This window comes from Hermetia illucens, chromosome 2, assembly GCF_905115235.1.
Source record: "Hermetia illucens chromosome 2, iHerIll2.2.curated.20191125, whole genome shotgun sequence".
NCBI lineage: Eukaryota > Metazoa > Arthropoda > Insecta > Diptera > Stratiomyidae > Hermetia > Hermetia illucens.
Window position 1 is genome coordinate 102,851,241 of NC_051850.1, and position 21,017 is coordinate 102,872,257.

Sequence of the window (21,017 nt, forward strand, 5' to 3'; positions counted from 1 at the left end):
TCCGTGTGCACGAGACGAGAGTTTAAACTCAATACTCGTCTCGTGATTCGCTACCCGGTGCGGTGCTCGGTCGGTGTTATTTTCGTCGCATTGAACAGACGTTCTGGGAGGTTTTATCTAGTCGCGGATAGGAAAAAGCATCACTACAGCTATTTGCATTTCCTTGTGATTCTTTGACTATTTGTTATCAATTTCTCTCGCTGGCAAGTGGAAAAATGTGCGCACATTCAATTTTGCTGGATTTCCTGATGGATCCGACGCGATTCGCGGACGATAATCAACGCAACGTGATTTTTAAAACAATTTTCGGCGAATTGGAGAATGTCTTCCCTCAGCTGAAGACTGTCTACGAGATGGCCACTGAAGATGGCTATTTGTACGTTTTGGCCCACAACAACGTCCTGATCATTACGTTGCGGTTCTTCAACCAAGGAGTGATAACCATCAATGTCGAGTTCTATCAGGACGAAGGACAAGAGCCGAAACTCAATTATACTGTATGAAGTTTTTATTTAGTTGCTTTAACCGTTCAGAGTATGTGCGATTGGAACATTGGCTAGGAGCTCGGTTAGGGAGGCTTTGCCCTTTAGTTGGCTGTTTTTCGCAACTCCTTGGAATGCAGTCGCCTATTCAAGGTCTAGGTAATCGATAATAACCTCATATGTGCGGCCGCAATCGGAGCGCATGCGCCGCGCAAATTTTCATTAACATTTCCAGAGTTGCTTATCAACAGTTTCTATTAAATCCCCAGACTAATTTTTCCACTAGTTGAAATGTTCGTTAACAGTTGCAAAGGTCCTCAGTTGCGCTTATAACACACGAGCTGTTCCAACCTTTCCTAACGACTTTTATGTTGGCTGCATGCGCCGTGAAATTTGATTGTTTTTTGGCTGTCATGGTTCAGCATTTAGAACTATCTGGAAGGGAATTAGAGTTGCGACATTTATTTGTTATTCCCCGCATGCTATGTACAACCAAACATTACACGCTTGCGAAGAGTGCTATGCTAACTTGTGCCCGTGCATGTTTGAATACGCGAGGCGTGAACGTGCTAATGCCTTCGCTTTGCACTGTCTGAAAATGAACGTGCTGCCGGCCACATTTAGCAACGAATAGTTGCAGCGAAGCTGGTGAGAGGATGTCTGCCCACTGAAACGCTTCGAAATACATTGCATCAAGCGACCAATTTATGGGGGCACCAATTGTTAAGTATATTCGCTGGCTTCGGGTGAATATTCTAAAACATTTAAATGGTGTAAGCGAATGTTTGAAAGTAATGGGTTTCCGGCGTTGATGGCAAAGGACAAAACTGTGGGGATTGACACGCAAATTGGGTGGGCGCTTATCATATGGTTCGCACAGCTTTAAACAAAGGAAACAAAATATTGTTAAACTTTTGTGATTTAAAATCGGATTCCTCAGAAACATTCTATCCAATGTGAAGAAAAAAATCGAAAGTATGTTAAAACGTTAGTTTCATAAACCAAAACAAAGATTGATTCCAGATTTATTCGGCGATTTTGTTACTGTTTATCCGTTCCCGCGAGCTTGAGGATCTAAGAAGTTTTCTTCTAATGCCAAGTCGTCCTTAAAGGATATCCTGAAATTCCCAGACCGATTAGTTTTTGATTTTAAACAAAACATTTGCGGCTAGAATCCCGTTTCATTCAAGGAAAAATTCTTGAAGTTGGCTTTTTTGTAGGGGTAATACGTAGTTACGTGAAAAAGGGGGTGTATTTGATAGAAAATGCTAAAAGAGACAATTTTCAGTTGTGCAGCGCATTTGTTTATATTTCAAATATTCGGCAGACGTCATTAAATTAGCTTAATAACTTGTCCCATCGAAAGCCGCTTTTCATCGTTGCAAGTAATTTTGGAATCGAAAATCCAACAACTGAAAAATAGTAAAGTGCTGAAGGGTTAAAACACATAATTCGGAATTCAGAAAAAGTATTTGTTCATTCTGTGGCCTTCATGTGAACTATTATCACTCGTCACTGTGAAAGACCGACATTAATGAATGAACGAAAAAAAGGAAGCACTCCAAAATCATTTGTAATTTTTTTATTGGAGAAGAAAGTACTTTGAAAAAAACACCCGATATTCTGCTGGGGAGTGTGGGATTTTTGCCACTAGAAAATTGATCATGGCCAATTTAAGAAGATCCAATAGAATAGTTTTTCCTCGAATTCGATACGGGATAATTTCTCCAAATTTTCCTGAAAATTATACCGGCAAATCGTTAAGGGTTAAGCTATTTTCAGAGCATTAAAGCCAGTGATTGTTCCTAATTGTATGTTCTTCCATTTCTTCTGCTATCAACTCCACTTAAAAATCACGATGCGAGGCGTTCCCTTTTCTTTTTTCCCGGAAGTATCAGTCTAGCGCTCTCTAATCAGCACTTAATTGCATCACATATTCTTTACCCTACGTCGTCGACCCAACCCATCTCCGTTCCGTGAATTGTACTATCGGCGCAGCCAGAAACCAATTTGAAATCACAATGATTGAGCTGGCTTTAAAAAATCCATACTACCAATCTGGGATCAATATGGAGTACAATCAATTATTTGTTCTAATATTTACGAGCATGGCACTCCTGAGGGTATATAAACTTTAGGCAGCCTCTGCCGCTTTCATGATGGGAGTAATATTCCCTCCGAACAACTCAACGAACACGCCTAGTCTGACTCTGAACTTATCGACTTGTCCATATCTCATCCAGGTTTAGAGTTTGTTAGGCGGGGGAGTTGCCGTCGTATCCATAAGTCTTCAGAAGTCGTCGGTACGCCTCTTGCTGGTAGAATAATCCTTGAATAATGTTCAGCTGGAGAATAGAGTACGTGATCACCAGAAATGATCAGCCTTTGAGTCGTTTTATCATAATTTTATAGGCATCTCCAAGGACTTACGTCCGCTTTTCACAGAATTCCTTGAAGCATTTTCTCTTCCTTTTCCAGAAATTCTATGAACTTTCATTTGACATGCACCTTTTCACACTAATCGATTTTTGAGCCGTTCATTTCCCTGCAGCTTCCACCGCCTCGTCATTATTGTCATTGGGTCAGTTCCAACTGACCAACAATAGACAAGCAAACAGATTGACCACATTCCAATTAGTAGTAGATTTAGGAGTTGTGTTCTGGATATATGTAACAAAGGAGACATTGACCTCGAAAGGGATCATCATCTGATTGTCGCTTGTGTGTTGAAAAACACGGTCATTTTAACATTTTTTTTTTCACTAGGTATAGGCGTCTGGGGTATCAAATGAAAAGTTGGAATGGAAGTTCCCCACCCAAAGATCGGAAAAAAAAGGGTGGTGCGATTAAATGAAATCTAGGCCTCAAAATATGTGTCATTTCGATATCTGCTCAAATAAACTTACTAATAGTATATTATAATAATAATAATCGTTGGCGCAACAATCCATATTGGATCTAGGCCTTGAAGTGTGTTAGAGCACTTCATTCAAGACCGTAACGGTACACCACAGTATACTGTGGGAGGCAATGTGGTCAGCATTGCGTTCGCCCGAGATTATTACCCTGATTTGACTCAGGTACTCATTCACAGCTGAGTCGACTGGTGTCCGACATCCAATCACGATAACAAATTCCTCTGCCCCCAGCGAGATTTGAACCGCGACCTTCCGCTACGACAGCCCAGCGCTCTAACCACTTAAGCCATCCGGACACACAATAGTATATTACCAACTTTTAGAAATTGACTGAAAACACTCCTTAAGTTCATCCTAGCAGTACTTGCATCAGCATAGAAGACAGTATCGTGCATATGCATGTCAAGTTTCATGAAAATGCGGCTCTTAGTGTCAAAGTTATAGCAGTTGAAACTTATCAATTTCGGTTAAATTTACCGCATCTTAAGGGGGTCATCCCGTGTGAAGGCCGCTTTTTTGCGTTTTTTTGAAAAATTATTGTGGAGGACTGGATAAAGATAGAAACGTGATTTTTTCAGCATATGTTTATTGATATCTCTAGTATATGTGGTAACTTAATATCTTAGCTAGTTTTCGGATTACGTGTCAATTTATGCACCCATCTCCAAAAAAAGGTGTTTTTCTGCTGCCACGCTGGAGGGCGCTGTGTTCATCTGAGGAAAAAAAACTAAACGGTATTTTAATGTGGACAATATTCTACGGTCCGCAAACTAGGATAATTAGAAAATATTAAAAAGTAAATTTTTGGTGGGCTTTTAAACTTAATTTTTTGGATTTTGGTGTTTTTTTACGGTTTTTTTATGAATAAAAAAAACCACCTTCCGATTGCAATTATCGAAGAAGTCGTGAAAATTTCAAAGAATTTGGTTGGAAAGATTTTGAGCTATGGTGGCAACCGATTTTCAAGATGCAGTTTCGAGAAAAACGCATTTGAAAATTTAAATGTCATTATCAACCGAAAAATTTTAGCTCACCATTAATTTGCTATACCTGGTCTATAGAGAGCAGCCTCCGTTTCTTCAAAAAAGTCTTGTAAGGCCGATTGTTGCTCTCTGGTGTCAATTGTGGCTCTTTTAGCGAGGTCAGTCGATCGTCGTTCGGACCGCCAAATTCGCGCTTCATTACGGCGGTCGGCATAAACCTGACATATGTGACCAATTTGACATCCCATTGTCACTAGGATTTTGAGAATGCCATTGAATCCTTCATTGAAAATAATTACAGCTAGAAAAGTGGCTATTTCTACGACCTTGGCCCCAGAATGAAGGTGCTTAGGAGCGAAAGTCCAGATCAATGCATTTAACGACTCATTGTTATTCTGGGTCTCTGCTCCTAAACATCTGTTCAAGAGATCATCTCGTGACAAATCTTCGTAGATTGGTTTGATGACTGCTTGAACTTCTTCACTCAAAAGTGCCTTCTCGTGGTGAAAACTATCCAGTTATCCTTTAGCTTTCGCTTTACGCCATTTGCACCAACTGTCCTCGCCTGCTGGACAATTTTGATGCTGAGGATTTTCGTCTGTAGAACATTTATGGAAGAAAGTTGCCCAAATTTCTTGCTTCGTTCCTTCTATCGAATTTGCGTGTCGACGAATAGCCAGCCCAGAAAATGTAGTGAGGTCCTTATCAGTAAGTTTTTCAGTCCCTTTTCCACCAATGCTTTTGTGATTCTTCTTTGCATTTCTAAGCCGCGTTCCCATTCTTTTCTCGACATGTCCTACGTATTCCTTTTTTACTACTACGTATATTTTATTATTTGCAGAAATACCGGAGAAAACTCCAGCAAAATCCAATATACAAAACTTGTCGCAATTGGAACACCCATGTTCATGCTTGCTAAAAGTTTCTTTGCTGATGTTGATGCGAAGTTCTTTTTCTTCTCTGATAAGTATCGATTCCCATGAAATACTCATTTTTTAGTGCGAGCATGACGTTGAACTTTAAAGCGATCTCCCTTCGTACGATCCATTTAAAAAAATGACTGAACACACAAACAGCACAATACTTACTGCTCACTCTAGACTGGATTATCCTTTTTATTCCACACAGCAAATAAGTTTAGACAATTGATTGGTTTTCCATCTTTTTATATTTATACCTGTGTTCGAATTTATAAGGCTCAGGTAAAAAACTAACAGGTAAAAAAAGACTCGATGCTCTTTCTCATCGAGTACTCTAGCCGCGGCTGCAAACTCCTTACCTGTTTAACCCTGTAATTTCGGAAGGACTCGGAATATCGGAAAATCCCTTTGCCCACATATTCTCCACTGTATATAGATACAATTCATGCAAAAAAAATCGATTTCTCCAACTCGACACACGGGATGACCCCCTTAAGCCATACAAATAAGATGCTGACGTTATAATTAACGAGAATAATTATCATTCGAATGAAATATTACAAATCCATTCCTGAAGAATCTACTTCTCCTCAGCCCTTTTTAAGGTTTTGTGTGAAACAAAACCTTATTAGAATCGAGTCGGTGTCTGTCACATCAAAATCACGGTGGAGCATCTCTACGAAATCTAGGTCCCAAAATACATCCGGTTCCGATATCTGTACAAATAAACTTAATAATAGTATATTTCCACATTTTAGAAATCTACTCGGCAACCCCCCTTATGTTCATCCCAGAATTGCAATTTGGCATGGGTGTAATGAAGAACATAATGCACTATTTGGTCAAGTTTGAAAAAGATCCAACTTTTATTAACAAAGTTATAAGGGGTGAAACTTTGCCATTTTTTGTGAATTTCGTGCATCCTACAACCTGCATGACGTCATCATCACATATCAATTCATCAATACCACAATGAAATGAGTCCTTATGAATGGGGTCGCAATGAATTATTTTTTTATTTTATTTATTAGTCATTTCTATATCAATATCAATTACTCCAGCCAGACATGTGTGTATGTAGGCATATAGTATATACGTGCCAATGAAGTTTGCGGGTAGTGTCTAATTCAGATGAATATATTTGTACACTAAGCCAGCCGTATTGATTATACATGCTATATATGTACATATGTATGCTTTTGTGCACGAAGTAAATCGGAAACATGGGTACGAGTTTATATACGTGCGTATAAATGTACAGTATTCGGAAATAGGCAGCTTGTTTAGGGTGAGGATAATATCTATGACTGTATGTTTTGTAGTTTGGAAAAATATGAAGGAATAGGTTGGATTTGTAGTTATATACGGATAGAAAAATGTGCGTTGGAAGTTTCTTAGATAAGATGAACACAAAAATCTTTATACCCGAAACGCAAGCTTCCGGTATTCCGACTTGTTTGCATCTGTAGTAGGTTAAGTTCTTCTCATTTACTACGAGGTTGACTATTATCATGATTATATTTTTATTGCTTCATGATTCTGTAGTTATAGTAATTGTAATTTTAATAATATAATTAAGGTCAAGTACTCTGATTCTATCAGTACCCTCTGAATCTTTCATCCTATCCATAAACAAGTCAGGAAACTGGAAGCTGAACGCTTCAGGTATGAAAGGCTTTGTGTATTTATTTTATAAAAACATTTAGGTGGACATTTGTCCCATTAGAACCTAGCACATAACATATGCATATGTTATATGAGAATAACCACTTTCGCGTAATACTGACATTCAAAGTCTTGAATTTGCACAGAAGCTACAACTTTGATCTACTATAAATTTGTTAGTAATGGTGCGATTTCCCTCAAACTTGGTAGGATAATGCTCTATGCTATAGCCTATATTGTTGCGGGATTTTATGATGAACTTAAAGGGGATTTTGCAGTCTATTCATAAAAACTATAGTAATATATTATTATTAACTTTATTATAACAGATATCGGTTTGTAGGTTATTTCGGAACCTAGGCATCATATAGTGGCAGCCTCCTTTTTATTTTCAGATTTTTCGGTTAGGTGGTCTTTGAGAATGGGTGCGTGAAAGAAATGATAACTTTCGACCTCCGGGATCCCATTTTTCGAACAAATATCAAAACTAAGACCGGCTTCGGAAAGTACTTACCAAGACCTTTTTTTTTTGATACCTCACATGACCATATTTGCTGAGAAGGAAATGTACACCCCTCTTGCCTGTATGGGCACCGACCCCGAAGTAGACTAAATCCATTTTCACTAATCTGTTCAAATATTTCACCGCCACAGATCAAATTGCAACTATTCCACTCCAGGGTTCATGTCTGCGACCATGTTCTGGCCTCGAACTTAACAAGCGAAAAATTTGGTCGTCCTCGTAGACGTGTGGATCAAAAAGCAGAAGCGGCAGTGGATAAGTCACGCATTGAGAAAGGGCGACAAATCAATTACTTGTTATGTCATACAATGAAATATAGAGTGGCCGGTGATTGCCCTAAAATTACGTGGAATAGAACAGTGGATGGGCGGAGTATAAGCATATTGCGAACAGGCGTAGGCGTCGTTATCGCATATTGTCTAAGTAGATATACACTGCATACATTTACAAGTCACTGTAATATTTTTTTTATCTATTCCATTACACCGAAAAAAAATTGAAAGTGCAGGATATTATGGCTCAAAATGATCGTTGAGCTACCGAGAACTATTATTTGTATGCAAATAACAATTTTTTTTTGTTTTACAACAGCGAAGTTGCGATTATCGTTAAAAAGGATACATATTCGTTTAAATGCACCAAAGTGCAATCTTGGTAAATCCATGACGTGTAAAAGCTTAGCTTAGCAAGTGAAAACAACTTGTTTGCACTGATGAAGGGAACAAGTGGTTCCCGAAATATCGGTATTTGCAAGAATAAATACCCACACCAACGAAAAAAAAAACAAGTTTTTATTACTTCAATATAGTATTCCTCATTATGACAAAATAACGAGGGTTAATATACTATAGAAACAGTAAATTATATGAGAAAAAGCTAACTGTGATGGTAAAAATAACTAAAAAAATAAACGAAAGTTGCTAAATAAGCAAATGTCATATATCAAGGCAATCACAATGATTTGAATGCAACTCAAATACAACGAACTAATTGCACATGCTTTCGTACGTCGAAAAGCAATTATGGAGGGGGAGGTTTTATTACTATTACTAGCGACTGGAAAAGCATCTCACGGCTTCATTTCTCCCAAAATGAATTCCATTATGTTCAATGAAATGCTGGGAGGTGCTCCTATCGTTTTCATGGATGAAAAACTGGGTTTGTGAGCGCGCAACACCTTATATGACTCCAGAATGTCAATTTTGTGGTTCAAAGAATACAAAATGCCAATATTGGAGCTGTCAGGGTTCTTGTCCGGATTCGAACCCCACAGAAAATCTTTGGCGTCATATGACACCCAATATTTATGAAAATAAAACCGAAAATCACACAATACTGTAACAAAACAAATAAATTCAAGTTTGCTCCAAACTTTGGGGAACTCTCCATGTCAAACCAAATTGCCAAAATCATCCTAGAAACCTATAGCGCTATTCATTATTAAAAACTTGGTTTTAATAGTTTTTTAAAGGTGCGTTTAAACGTATATGTGTCCAATTTAATGCAAAAATTTACAAAACTGTTACAAAAAATATAATTTTTTTTTTGTTAAAGAAAATAGTTAAATTTGAAGTAAAAAATAACTAACCCTTATTTTTTATAATATTTAAAAATTGAATTAAAAAATGTAATATTTCAAACGTGCGTTTAAATATATATGTGTCAGTATGTACACATCTAAATCACTTCTAGATCTATACGGCGAGAACTTTTGTTAAACATTCAAAGCGCGGTTTTTTCCAAATATTTCCCTCGACCGCAGGTTATACAGCAAAAAGATGGTCGTTAGAAAGCAAGCCCACGGGAGATATTAATTTATTTCTTGATAATTTTTAGACTGCATTCTGAGCGCCTCTTATCCCATCTTCGCTTATTGATGGAATAATTTGGAAACATAATGAGGTCCGGAAAGTTATTCGTTAGCTCATCGTCAGCAATTCTCCTGCCCCGATTCCTCCCTCCACTCCGCACTTTTAGTGCAGTGTATGGACCAATCGACAACACCTGCATGTGATTTTTATCAAATCACTTTCAGCAGATATCTCTCTATCCTTATGGAAATCTTTTCATTCATATCTATAAGAGTGGTGGCAGAAGGACAGTTCAAAATTACAGCGGTATTACTATTTTGTCAGCAATCCCTGAACTCCGCAAAATATTACTCTGTTAAGAACTCACTCCTGTAAACGAACAAGAACATGGAATTCGAAAAGGCGGATCGATTTCCACTAACCTCATTGTCCTACTTTCTAACATTCTTTACGAGTTGGAATAAGGAAATCACATTGACCTATACGTGTTGTTTAGATTTAAACAAAGCTTTCGGTCAAATCGATCATCAAATTCTATTAAATTACGTAATTTTGTCATATCGGACTTCTTGTCTGCTGCATATGCACAACGGTTCACACCGGAAAAGCCCACCTGTAGCATTCGTGTTGCTAGTTTTCCTGCTACGAATGCTCTGGTGTGCATAGTTTATTAGCAATCTTGAATCACTCACTGCAGCTTTGACCTTTCAAGCTAAACACATGATCTAACTGTCCTCCAGTATTGCTAAATATCAAACTGCTTCTATCTTTGTACGTGATTCTTTAAAATCTGGTTGACTCCCGAAAATTTGGCCGACAAAGAGCAGGTTTTTTTTCGGTTCAGAATACTCCACATCTGATGGGTTCTTTTAGATCAACGGCCAGAGTTTAGATCTCCAGTTCACGTAATTTTGATCAACGTCGTGAAAGCTTGCGACAGGGCCGACAATAAATACATTGGCAGTGATCTACGGAAAGGGACGTCCTGCAGATTCTAAGAACTATTATTAGAGCAATTAAAGCCATCAATACACTTGATCCTGTGAGGGATGTTACGATTAATTTCTCATTCTCAATCATGAAAATCTGAAGAGGTGGACGGAACATTTTACAACGGTTCTTAATCATATCATATCCGGTTAAGTTCCATCGTTTGTGCATAAAACGGTTAGTCACCGTAACATGCAAATAAAGACTGCTCTTCTAAATAGCAGTGAAGTCAACCAACCGAGCCACTGAGTTTGATGGTCCTGTCACAGCTACTTATTGCTGCACCTGCAGTTCCGGCAAATCACCTTCTTCCACTCGTACGGAAATCCTGGCAATCAGGGACCTTCCCTAGCAAGTGGAAGAAGTGTATGATCGTTAAGATTTTAAAGAGGGGCACCCGTTTTGAGTGCAACAACTGGAGGGATGACTTACTATATGCCATACTTAAGTCCATTTTTGTAAAAATCCCAGCATATTGATTATAATTTAAAGAAAACCTGTACGAGTATGTAGATCTTAATAGAAAAGAAAGTCTACGAATGGAAGCAGGTTTCATGAGGCCCAATGAGAATTTAGTTTGGCTAAAGCTGCTTCAAATTCAAAAATATATACTTCCTGATCAGATATTTCGCATTGATAGTCTGTTCTGTTATTGGTGTTATATTCTTTCTTCTAATCAGTATTTAAATTGCTGCTGCTTCATCCATACCAATAAAAGGCTGTTCTTCATAATAGATTATTTCTACTCAGATATATGAATAAAGATATAATATTTCAAATGTTAATTTCTCGAATCAGAGAAAACGTTTTTCGCGTGGTACCATAAATCGCAAACATAAAATTAAAAACTGTATCATTTCATATAACGAGAAAATTGCAGAAGTGTTAATACGCTCTAAAACGATTTTGCAGAAATACATTTCAATCGAGAACATTCTAAAAAAGAAACTTCCAGCCAAACGATCTAAACTCCTACCATCGATAAAACGTGGTGGAATACTCGACATATATTTAACTAGCACAGGTCAGCACCAAATGCAATTTTATAGAATTTTTACCTTGTTAATATCTGAATTTGAATTTATTAAATTTTTGTTATCTAATGAGTAACATTGATAAACCCCGACCGACGTGTACCTTCATTGTTTCATTCCATTCCATCAGGTTATTATCTTTATTTTGGAAATCTGTTGAATTGAAAGTTGATTGCACTTGAAATAATTTGATTGTAGGAATGCTAAACCTAAATTTCATACCAAAGTTCATCATTGGGAAAGCAATAATGAACGGAAAATTAACTAATGAATTGTGTAAATTTGGACAGATTGGCTTCAAATAATAATCGCAATGCATTTGAAACGTTTAAATCATCATGTAGATTATCCATAACATTCTTGAGAAAGATTGACTGGATTTGTGAAGTGGCTTCGTAATGAATCAAAACCAAACATGTTGCTTCTTTCCCTGAAGTTGTTTTGGCAAAATTTACTAAACCAATGGCGTTGTAACAGATCCAGTCAAAACGAATAATTCAGCCTCTCATATAATTTGCAAATATGTTGAACTGTCACTATATCAGCTCTCTTTGCGAACATGGTACTGGCATGCTCATAGTTGAATGACAAAATGTGGGAAATATTATGAAAGACTGAACAATTCTGCACTTTTGTATATGTTCCAATCGGATTCGCCATTTCTCCAGCATCGCATTAGAATATAATATCTTTATTCAAGATAAATAACTCAGTCCTACGCTGTTTTAATTTAACTTCTGTTTTCTTATCCATGTATATTCATTATTGGTTTTAATTTTCTTTATTATTTAGTCATCCAAACAACTTGAAAACTCTTTAACAAAGAAATTAAATGTTTTGTCACGACATGTATTACCGCCAATAAAGCGGGGCGACCTCCCCAGATATTTTCCTTCAGCAGGTAATTTCAGTTTGTATTATGTTTTGCTTGAAATATATTGAAAATAACCGTAGTGTTAGTTTGCAAAGACGCTGCCTCGAATACTCATTCATTCTTTAAGGTAACCTTACTGTCTGTTTCTTTCAGATGAACGCTTACTGGAATACGACATTGACAAGTTAGTGTTCGAGCAGCAATCAGAGTTCCAAAAGATCCAAATTGTCCATTCAAAAACATTAGGCAACATGCTCGTCCTTGACGAATTGCAAAGTATGATAACACAAGCGATACTAATGACAATCTGAAACGTTACAAAGGCACATGCCATGAAAGTGAAACCGCTTATCGGTACTGGCCTTATCGGTACTGGTATATGCGGTGCATTTAAAATAATCCGCCCAAATTTCAATCCCAGTTTTTTGGTCTGGTTAAAGATAATCAATAATTTAAACGCTTCAGATTCATTAAAACGCGTTGCAATGATTACAACTAAAATTATTAACAAAATTTTCATTTAGATATTGCCGAATCGGATCTGATCTACACAGAGACGTTGATGCAACGAGGCATCGAGAACTACAAAGATAAAGAGATATGCATATTGGGCGGCGGCGATGGAGCTCTCCTCTATGAACTTCTTAAAGAAGAACCAAAGTTTGTGACCATGCTTGAGATTGACGAAATTGTTATGCAAGCATGCAATAAGCATTTAAGGAGCATTTGCGGTGATGTTCTAGAGAAACGCAAAGGTGCCAACTATGAAATAGTTGTTGCTGACTGTATGGCTTACATGAAAAAATATGTTAAAGAAGGAAAGAAATTTGACTACGTTTTCGGTGACTTGACAGACGTGCCGATCTCTGATACGCCGACTGGTGAAATTTGGGATTTTATACGCACAATCCTAGAACATTCGCTTAAGCTACTGAAGCCGGATGGGAAGTATCTCACACACGCTAATGGAGCCACTTGTCCAGAAGCACTTCAGATGTTTGAAGAGCAACTGAAACTATTAACTCCACCAGTGAAATTTACTAAAGCCACTGCATTTGTACCATCGTTCATGGAACACTGGGTTTTCTATCAAGTCAGCTTGGCATGACCGTCTTCATTCGATAGTATTAATCAATATAAGCCAAAACTATTCACAGATATTTATTTTTTGTGTTCGAATATGTTTTACCATAAGATGGTATCGTAGTATTTAAAATGTTGCTTTGACGTTGAAATAAAACCGAATACTTTGAATCCCAGTATTTATCAAATAAAGTCAATTGGCAATAATATCAAATATGTGTTTCAACTTAAGCTGTAGGATGGCAAGCTGAATTGGAATTTTCTTCTTCAGGTCTATCTCTTGTTAGCCTGGAAATCCGAAATATGCCTTCAAGTTCCCCTGTCTCTGAACCCAAACAAGCAAGAAAACTCCATACGAAAAGCCTTCCGCCCCATAGAAAACACAGTGTTATTGTAATTTTGGCGCATTTCATGTAACTTTACTTGCACAGGCACAGTCCACCTAGTATAGTACGTAGGTTGTCTAAAAAGTTTCCGACCTGATGGCACTCATCAACAAATGGCGCCAACTGTTTAGCAACTGATTGAGACGATGGTTAGTATATGTATGGAAATGGGGAAAATCGAGTATATGTAGTGAAGTTTTGGACATTTCAATTGTAACCACTGACGATCAAGTTTACCAGTGTTCTTGACAACCGTCCAATTAAAGTTTGACAACAAAGTCTATGAACACATTACTGAAGTACATTTTGTCCAAAAAACTAAAATGTATTCGAATGAACACTTTCAATGCTCTATTGGTGACATTCGGCCGCCGAAACGTGAATACACTTTGATAGTAGTGGAAATCGGTGCCTTACTTACTCTACTCTAAATGAATGTTAGAAATGGCAGCCTTACAAAAATTTGTTTGCGCCAGGTTTTTTTCAAGGTGTGGAATTCTGAGTGTAATTACGCAGTTTTTCTAGCGATTAAATTATTTGAAATAATAAAAACTTGTTTGTCCTATTCGCTACTGTTGATATATTTTTCTTGCAAATTCCGATATTTCGGGAACCACTTGTTCCCTTCATCAGAGCTAACAAGTCTCTCTTGTTAGACTTGTGAGCACTGATGAAGGGAACAAGTGGTTGCAACACAAATATATCAACACTAGCGAATAGGAAAAACAAGTTTTTTTTATTTATTATACATACTTTTCTCGGAAATGTATTCACTCCTCGAAACGAAATTTGACGAATATATAAGAACTGTAAAATCTGTCGCATGCAGTGTGTGCCGTGGTTTTGTGTGAAGTTTAAAGGGGGCCCTAAACAAGCAAAGTGGTAAGGTGGTGTGGAAGTTTTCGTAAATAAACCCGATATCGAATAAAAGGTCTCAATTTTTATATTCACAACCAGGTCTAAGTTCTTATATCGGGTGCAAAATAGGGGAGTAGTGGGTCAAAAACTATAAATGTTAAGTGAGAAGTTCAGAAACTATGCAACCGAAACATCAACAATGAAGATGGTGTGCCTATATCAAATCTAGCCCTCAAAATACATCGTATTCCGGTAAATAGCGAAAAATTTCACAGCAAAAAGCCTGTTTTTCACCGTCGAATAATGACCTTTCTGCCTTTCTTATGCGTTTCAGCAAATATTACCATATCAGTGATTTTTATACCCACAGGTTGATTATTATGGATGCTAACCCATCAGAGAAAATACCGATGGAGATATTCGTTGCTATATCTAATATTACTTTACCACTTGAAATAAATTTGTGAGCCAGTGATTACGATAACTAAACAACATTTTATTTTCACTAATCGTCCAATTCAATTGATAAAAACCTTAGTAATAAATGTGTAAATACAGTACTTATTACAAAATAAAGACTAAGAACCAATTTAACAACGCCGACAGAGAAGAACAGATGCTCCACTTGAACTAAGTTATGCAATTCAAGGCTCTGATTTTTTTCTTGTGCATGAAATTTTGCTACTTGATTTTTAAGATATTGAGGTATAGATTAAACAAAAGTGGTTTCACCCAAAAATAAATGTAAATTTTCGTCGTGTTTGTACATAAAGTATATAAATTTTACACCGATAGCGGATATACTTCACATGATGGGTTACAAATATCACGATGAGAAGATACTAGTAAAAGCAACTTGTTTGCCGTTTGTGTGAATAATTTGCATAAAACAAACGCAGTTTTTGACAAATATCTGGCGCTATTACCGTCATTTGTTTAAACCATAACTCGGTTTGGTTTATATACTATCAAACCTAGCTCCATTTTGAATTTGGAGTTAATCTTTAATTTTATATTTTTCATACTCCATTTCAGGGTTCTGTATAATACAAAGTGTGGTTAAAAGGTGTCACCATACAAACAAAGAGGAGGTGCAGACTTTATTTTCTCCAAATATAGTAGTATGGGGTGTCAAATAAAAGGTTTCGATTAGTACTTTACAAACAGATCTCAGATTTGAAGGGCCAAAAAGTACAAATTTGAAGTGAGGGGGGGCTCATTCTCATACCCAACTGAAGAAAATAAGATATAAATCTAGGCCTTCAAATACACCTCATACCAATCCCTGTTCAGAGAAGGCTAGTAGAATTTTCCAATAAAATTCGATAATATATTTATATACATATTATCGAATTTTATTGGAAAATTCGTCCAAGGATTATACTGTAGAATCATAAAGCACAATATAGGCTAAAGTATTTGAAATTTTGAAGCGGGTCATATTATTATCGAGATCATACTAGATCAAAAACAGCGTAGTCGCCAGTGTCACATTAAACTGAATACTCTGACACATTAAATTCATATACACTAAGCCGTCCTAATTGAGGACAAGTGGAATCTTACATACGCCATACACAAAACCTGTCATTCCTGAAGCGAATCTATAACTAATATACAAAAAAACATTCATATGATTTAAGCCACATGTGAAATGTAAAGAGACAAAAACCGGATTTTGGTTCAATACCAGCAAAGTCTCAACATTAATAATTTTGGAATTTCACCACATAAAGACCCGATTTAATGCCTTCCCACCGACCATTGTAAAGAACAATTTCAACTGAGTCGTTATCTGTCGGCATGGCCATCTTTTGGAAGTTTGTGGGAATCAGTTGTTTCAACCAAATTGACCACGTGTTGATCGAACGCCGCCACCTCTCAGCCTTGATGAATGTCAGAACATATAGGGGGGCCAATATAGACTCGGATCACTATCTCGTTGGCATGGTGCTCCGAGCTCGAATAACAATACCACCTAGAATCCCCTCTGACAATCAGGTGAGAGTGAACACTGAAGCCATCCACAACACAACCCTCCGCGACACCTATAAGAGGGAAATGGATGCCGCAATAACCGCAGTCAATAGAGGACCTGGAGATGAAGCATCAACTAATGATCTTCACAACCACCTGAAGAACGTTATCATGGATACGGCCACAAATATACTTGGCCCCAGCCGCAAAAGGAGTCGGAACGGCTGGTTTGACGATGAATGTAAGCTAGCAACGGAACGGAAGAATGCCGCATACCGAGTAATGTTGCATTCTCAAAGAACGCGGGCACGCGCAGAGACTTATCACGAACTCCGTCGAGCGGAGAAGCGACTTCACAGACGGAAAAAGGAAGCCTGGGAGAACCAACAAGTCTGTGAACTAGAAAAGTACAGGGAGCAACCGCACCAGGCGCGGAAGTTTTACCAACAAGTCAGCAGGATGAAGCCTTATACACCTCGATGCTCATCCTGCCGAGACAAAGAGGGAAATCTGATTTCCGACAGAATGGGCATATTAGAGCGATGGGTTGAGTACTTTGATGAGCTACTGAACAACCAGAACATCGGCGAGTTGGAGGTCCCGCCAACTGAAGACGACGGACAAATACTGCCACCACCAAGTTTAGGAGAAACAGTCCGTGCAATTCATCGGCTAAAAAATCATAAGTCGCCTGGAGCCGATGGAATTACAGCCGAATTGGTTAAATATGGAGGCGACCAGTTACACCAAGTGGTTCATCAACTTGTGCTCAAGGTATGGGACTGCGAATCAATGCCTGACGATTGGCAGCGAGGCATAATCTGTCTCATACATAAAAAGGGAGATATCACACAGTGCAGCAATTATAGAGGTATCACGTTGCTGAGTACCATCTATAAGATATTCTCCACTATCTTGCTAGGCCGGATAGCCCCATACGCCCAGAACATCATTGGCCCATACCAAAGAGGCTTCACTCCAGGCAAATCAGCAACAGATCAGATTTTCTCTCTGCGGCAGGCGATGGAAAAACTGTTGGAATATGGACAACAGTTACACCATCTGTTCATCGACTTTAAAGCCGCCTATGATAGCATGGCCAGGGTAAAACTGTACACGGAAATGAGAGAATTCGGTATCCCGACGAAATTAATAAGACTGACTAGGCTGACCCTGACCAATGTGCGAGGCCAGATAAAAGCAGCAGGATCACTCTCAAGACCATTCGACATCAACAACGGTCTACGACAAGGGGATGCCCTATCATGCGTCCTCTTTAACCTGGCCCTCGAGAAGGTGATCCGTGATGCTGAGGTGAATGCAAGAGGTACGATCCTCTTCAAGTCCACCCAACTACTGGCCTATGCTGACGATATCGACATCATGGGAAGAACCACCCGAGACGTTCAAACTGCCTTCATCCAGATCGAGCAGGCGGCCATTGGGGCGAGATCTTGGGCTGCACATCAATGAAGGCAAGACAAAATACATGGTGGCAACGTCAGCACCGAAGACGAATCAACCAACAACATCAAACCGCACTGGTCAAACACAAGCACGAACAAGAATAGGGATAGGGGAATACAACTTTGAGACCGTTGACAATTTCTCCTATCTAGGGTCGAAAATCACAACCGATAACAACTACGATGATGAAATCCGCGCTCGGTTGTTGTCAGCCAACAGAGCCTACTTCAGCTTACAAAGACTGTTCCGCTCGAAACGTCTCACCATAGGGTCAAAGCTCTTACTGTACAAGACTATGATCTTGCCAGTACTCATGTATTCCTCGGAAACTTGGGTTCTTAGCAAGAAAAATTGCGAACTCTTGGCCGCGTTCGAGAGAAGAATCCTCCGAAGAATTTTTGGCCCCTTACATGAGGATGGACGATTCCGTAGCCTACACAGTGACGAAATCTATGAGCGATACCATGACCGTCCGGTTGTGGATAAAATCCGGCTCAATAGGTTACGGTGGGCGGGTCACTTAATCCGTATGGATGAAGATGATCCCACCCGGAAAGTCTATAAGGGCAATATCTATGGTAGGAAAAGAAGACGAGGCAGACCCTCCCTAAGATGGAGCGATGGCGTGGGCCAGGACGCCAGACAGCTTTTAGGGATATCGAATTGGTGGACCTCGGCGCAAAACCGGGATGTCTGGAGTTCCTTATTAAGGCAGGCCTAGACCGGATACCGGTTGTTGCGCCGTTGATGATGATGAGTTGCTATTTTTCCAAGTTTATTGGAAAGCAATTATTGCAGAACAAATTCGTACTGTTTGTTGAAAAGTCTCGTTCCTCGAAACTCCCAATGGCAACTTCCGCGGCAAATACATTTTATACTTCTATTTTAGAGATGTTTGAACATTTTATTTTTTTTATTTTGTTTTTTATTTATGTGGAACTGAATTAGTAACTCCAGCGACGTATGATCCCAACATGTACCCGAAAATGTGAAGAAGCTATTCAATGCCTCACTTGCAAGCATGGATTTATCCATTTACACCTATTTTTTGCTTCAGCTCCTTTACTCAAAACTAATTTGGATAAATGTAACGGAATCGAACTCATATCCCTGAATGTATGACATAGCCAACCAACCAACAACCAATCCAATCAATTATAACGCTCTTTAACCTGGACTGGAATCTCGCAGCCAAGTGCAATGTCAGACCTCAAAAGTATTGGATTTACATAACGTTGGCATTGGTTTTGATACTGTCATCTGTTATCACGGGTATGTTACTATACTCGTAACACAAAATAAATGTGTACATTGGTGAATATGGAAGGTGTACACTGAATTACATAATTTAAACGGTGTAGGAGGAGTAATACTTAAGTACGTAAGTACTAAGTAATACGTACGTACATAAAATATATTTTATTGAATATGAACAATAAATATTTCACATATAAGAGTGTGGCGCGGCAGGATTCGCAGCATTCGAAATTTATTTCGAATGTTGCGAGTGCGAGCGAATAGATGGCGCGGATCTATCCACTTTGCGTAGCACGCCACGGGAGTGGAAGATCGCAGAAAAGTGTGCCATGACTTGTTGTCTAAAACGTAGTAGACACACACAAAAAATTAATCTAATGCAGTAATTATGTTTTTCGTAAATGTCTCTAATTTGTAATATTAAGTTCGAATATATGAATAAATACTGAAGTCTTTTGAATTAAAAAAATAGGAAAACGGAAGTTGAGTCCGCCGACTAAGATTAGGTCAAATAACATGTATAACTAATTTAATAATAAATGTTAACTTAAATATTATAATAAATATAAGTAATGTTAAATACTTAAAGAGCAAGCTATTAAATAAAGAAAGTAATTGTTAAGTACTTTTTACATGAAGCCCTGTTAGAGACTGGCACGCCTTAGGAAAGCCGTCCACAACAGTTGGATCCGTATTCGCGTTTGCGACCACTAGACTTTCTCAGAGCACAAAAGCACACTAAAAGCAGTGGAGTGCTGTCAAGAGTCCCATTTTACTTCGTTTATGAAATTCTCACTCAAAGTGAAAGTGAGTGAAGGGGCAATCTTCCTTATTGCTCTCGTAGCGTACACATATTCCAGAAAAAATCAAAAATCACTTTCGTAACCCAAAGGTTATAGCTAGGAAGTCAGACCGTAATCCAAGGCGTTGTTAACATTTCAATAGTAAGCAAGTTTTGAAATTTGCAGGTTGTTATCCCACAAATTTTTGTACAAGCTGGGAATGCTTTGAATGCATTCCTAAACACCAGCTCAATGGGTCAAATTAAATATGGTATAATTGAGCAAGAGCTCGTGCACTTGATTCACTACAACAACAACCATGAAAAAGCTAATCAGAAGCGGAATAATAGAAACGAATTTCCGAAAACAAAGAAGTCGGGAAACCGTAAACTAAAGAGTTCAGGTATTCAAGGTTTTGTGATTTCTCATGTTCTTTCCGAATTTCCAAATTCATATATGTACATATTCAAGATACAATTAATACATTCATCCTAAAGAAGCAAACGTTGGACATTGTCTATTATGAGGTGCGTAAATACATATTTATGCACCCTTCTAAATTGATGAACATCACGGCCATCTCAGAGCACACATATATAGCAAAAGCATATATAAATATATATACGAATTCAGCAGCGTTTATGGCAAATTGACAAAAATAAACGAAATGACGGAACTTCGAAAAGTCAACCCTTCTTTCAGTCGTTCTTTGCACGAAAAATGTTTTGTCGAGTTTTTGAATATGTCAACAAATAAATCGAACTAAGATTTATCCAACCAGGTTGAATAAATCCTGACATTAACTAACGGGCAATTGAAAAAAACATCATTTAGAGACTCTATTCAATCTTGAAATCGAATTCTATCACGTACAATTGATTAATCTGCGGTCCCTGGTAAGCAGTAAGCCTGTATAACATATAAGCCATTGAATAGAAGAAATACATATTTTATAAAGAGGGGGTATGCAATCAAAGTCATGAGACTATAAGAATTGAAAGACGCCC

The 21,017-nt window shown here is 38.1% G+C and overlaps 2 protein-coding genes and 1 long non-coding RNA gene across 4 annotated transcripts in view; all 3 read left to right on the forward strand.

Moving 5' to 3' along the window:
* On the forward strand, positions 1–13,497 carry LOC119648940 (spermine synthase). 2 transcript variants are annotated; one of them, XM_038050854.1, is made up of 4 exons: positions 1–497; positions 11,205–11,316; positions 12,354–12,476; positions 12,725–13,497. In XM_038050854.1, exons 1-4 carry the CDS (start codon positions 216–218, stop codon positions 13,306–13,308), a joined length of 1,101 nt encoding a protein of 366 aa, XP_037906782.1. In that variant the 5' UTR covers positions 1–215; the 3' UTR covers positions 13,309–13,497. The 2 variants fall into 2 exon arrangements, with proteins under 2 accessions (XP_037906782.1, XP_037906783.1); XM_038050855.1 differs by lacking the exon at positions 11,205–11,316 and adding an exon at positions 12,119–12,227 and having other exon boundaries at positions 3–497.
* A 541-nt stretch (positions 13,498–14,038) lies between these two features.
* On the forward strand, positions 14,039–14,715 carry LOC119647468. The gene is made up of 3 exons (XR_005248878.1): positions 14,039–14,157; positions 14,475–14,551; positions 14,627–14,715. It is a non-coding gene; the product is annotated as an uncharacterized LOC119647468 (long non-coding RNA).
* Positions 14,716–19,280: 4,565 nt separating this feature from the next.
* The window catches only part of LOC119648022 (augmin complex subunit dgt6-like), a 37,721-nt gene continuing 35,984 nt past the window's right edge, over positions 19,281–21,017 (forward strand). Inside the window, exon 1 of the mRNA XM_038049437.1 lies at positions 19,281–19,348. The gene's annotated coding sequence lies outside the window, so the exon portion shown is untranslated. The remainder of the gene's footprint in view (positions 19,349–21,017) is intronic.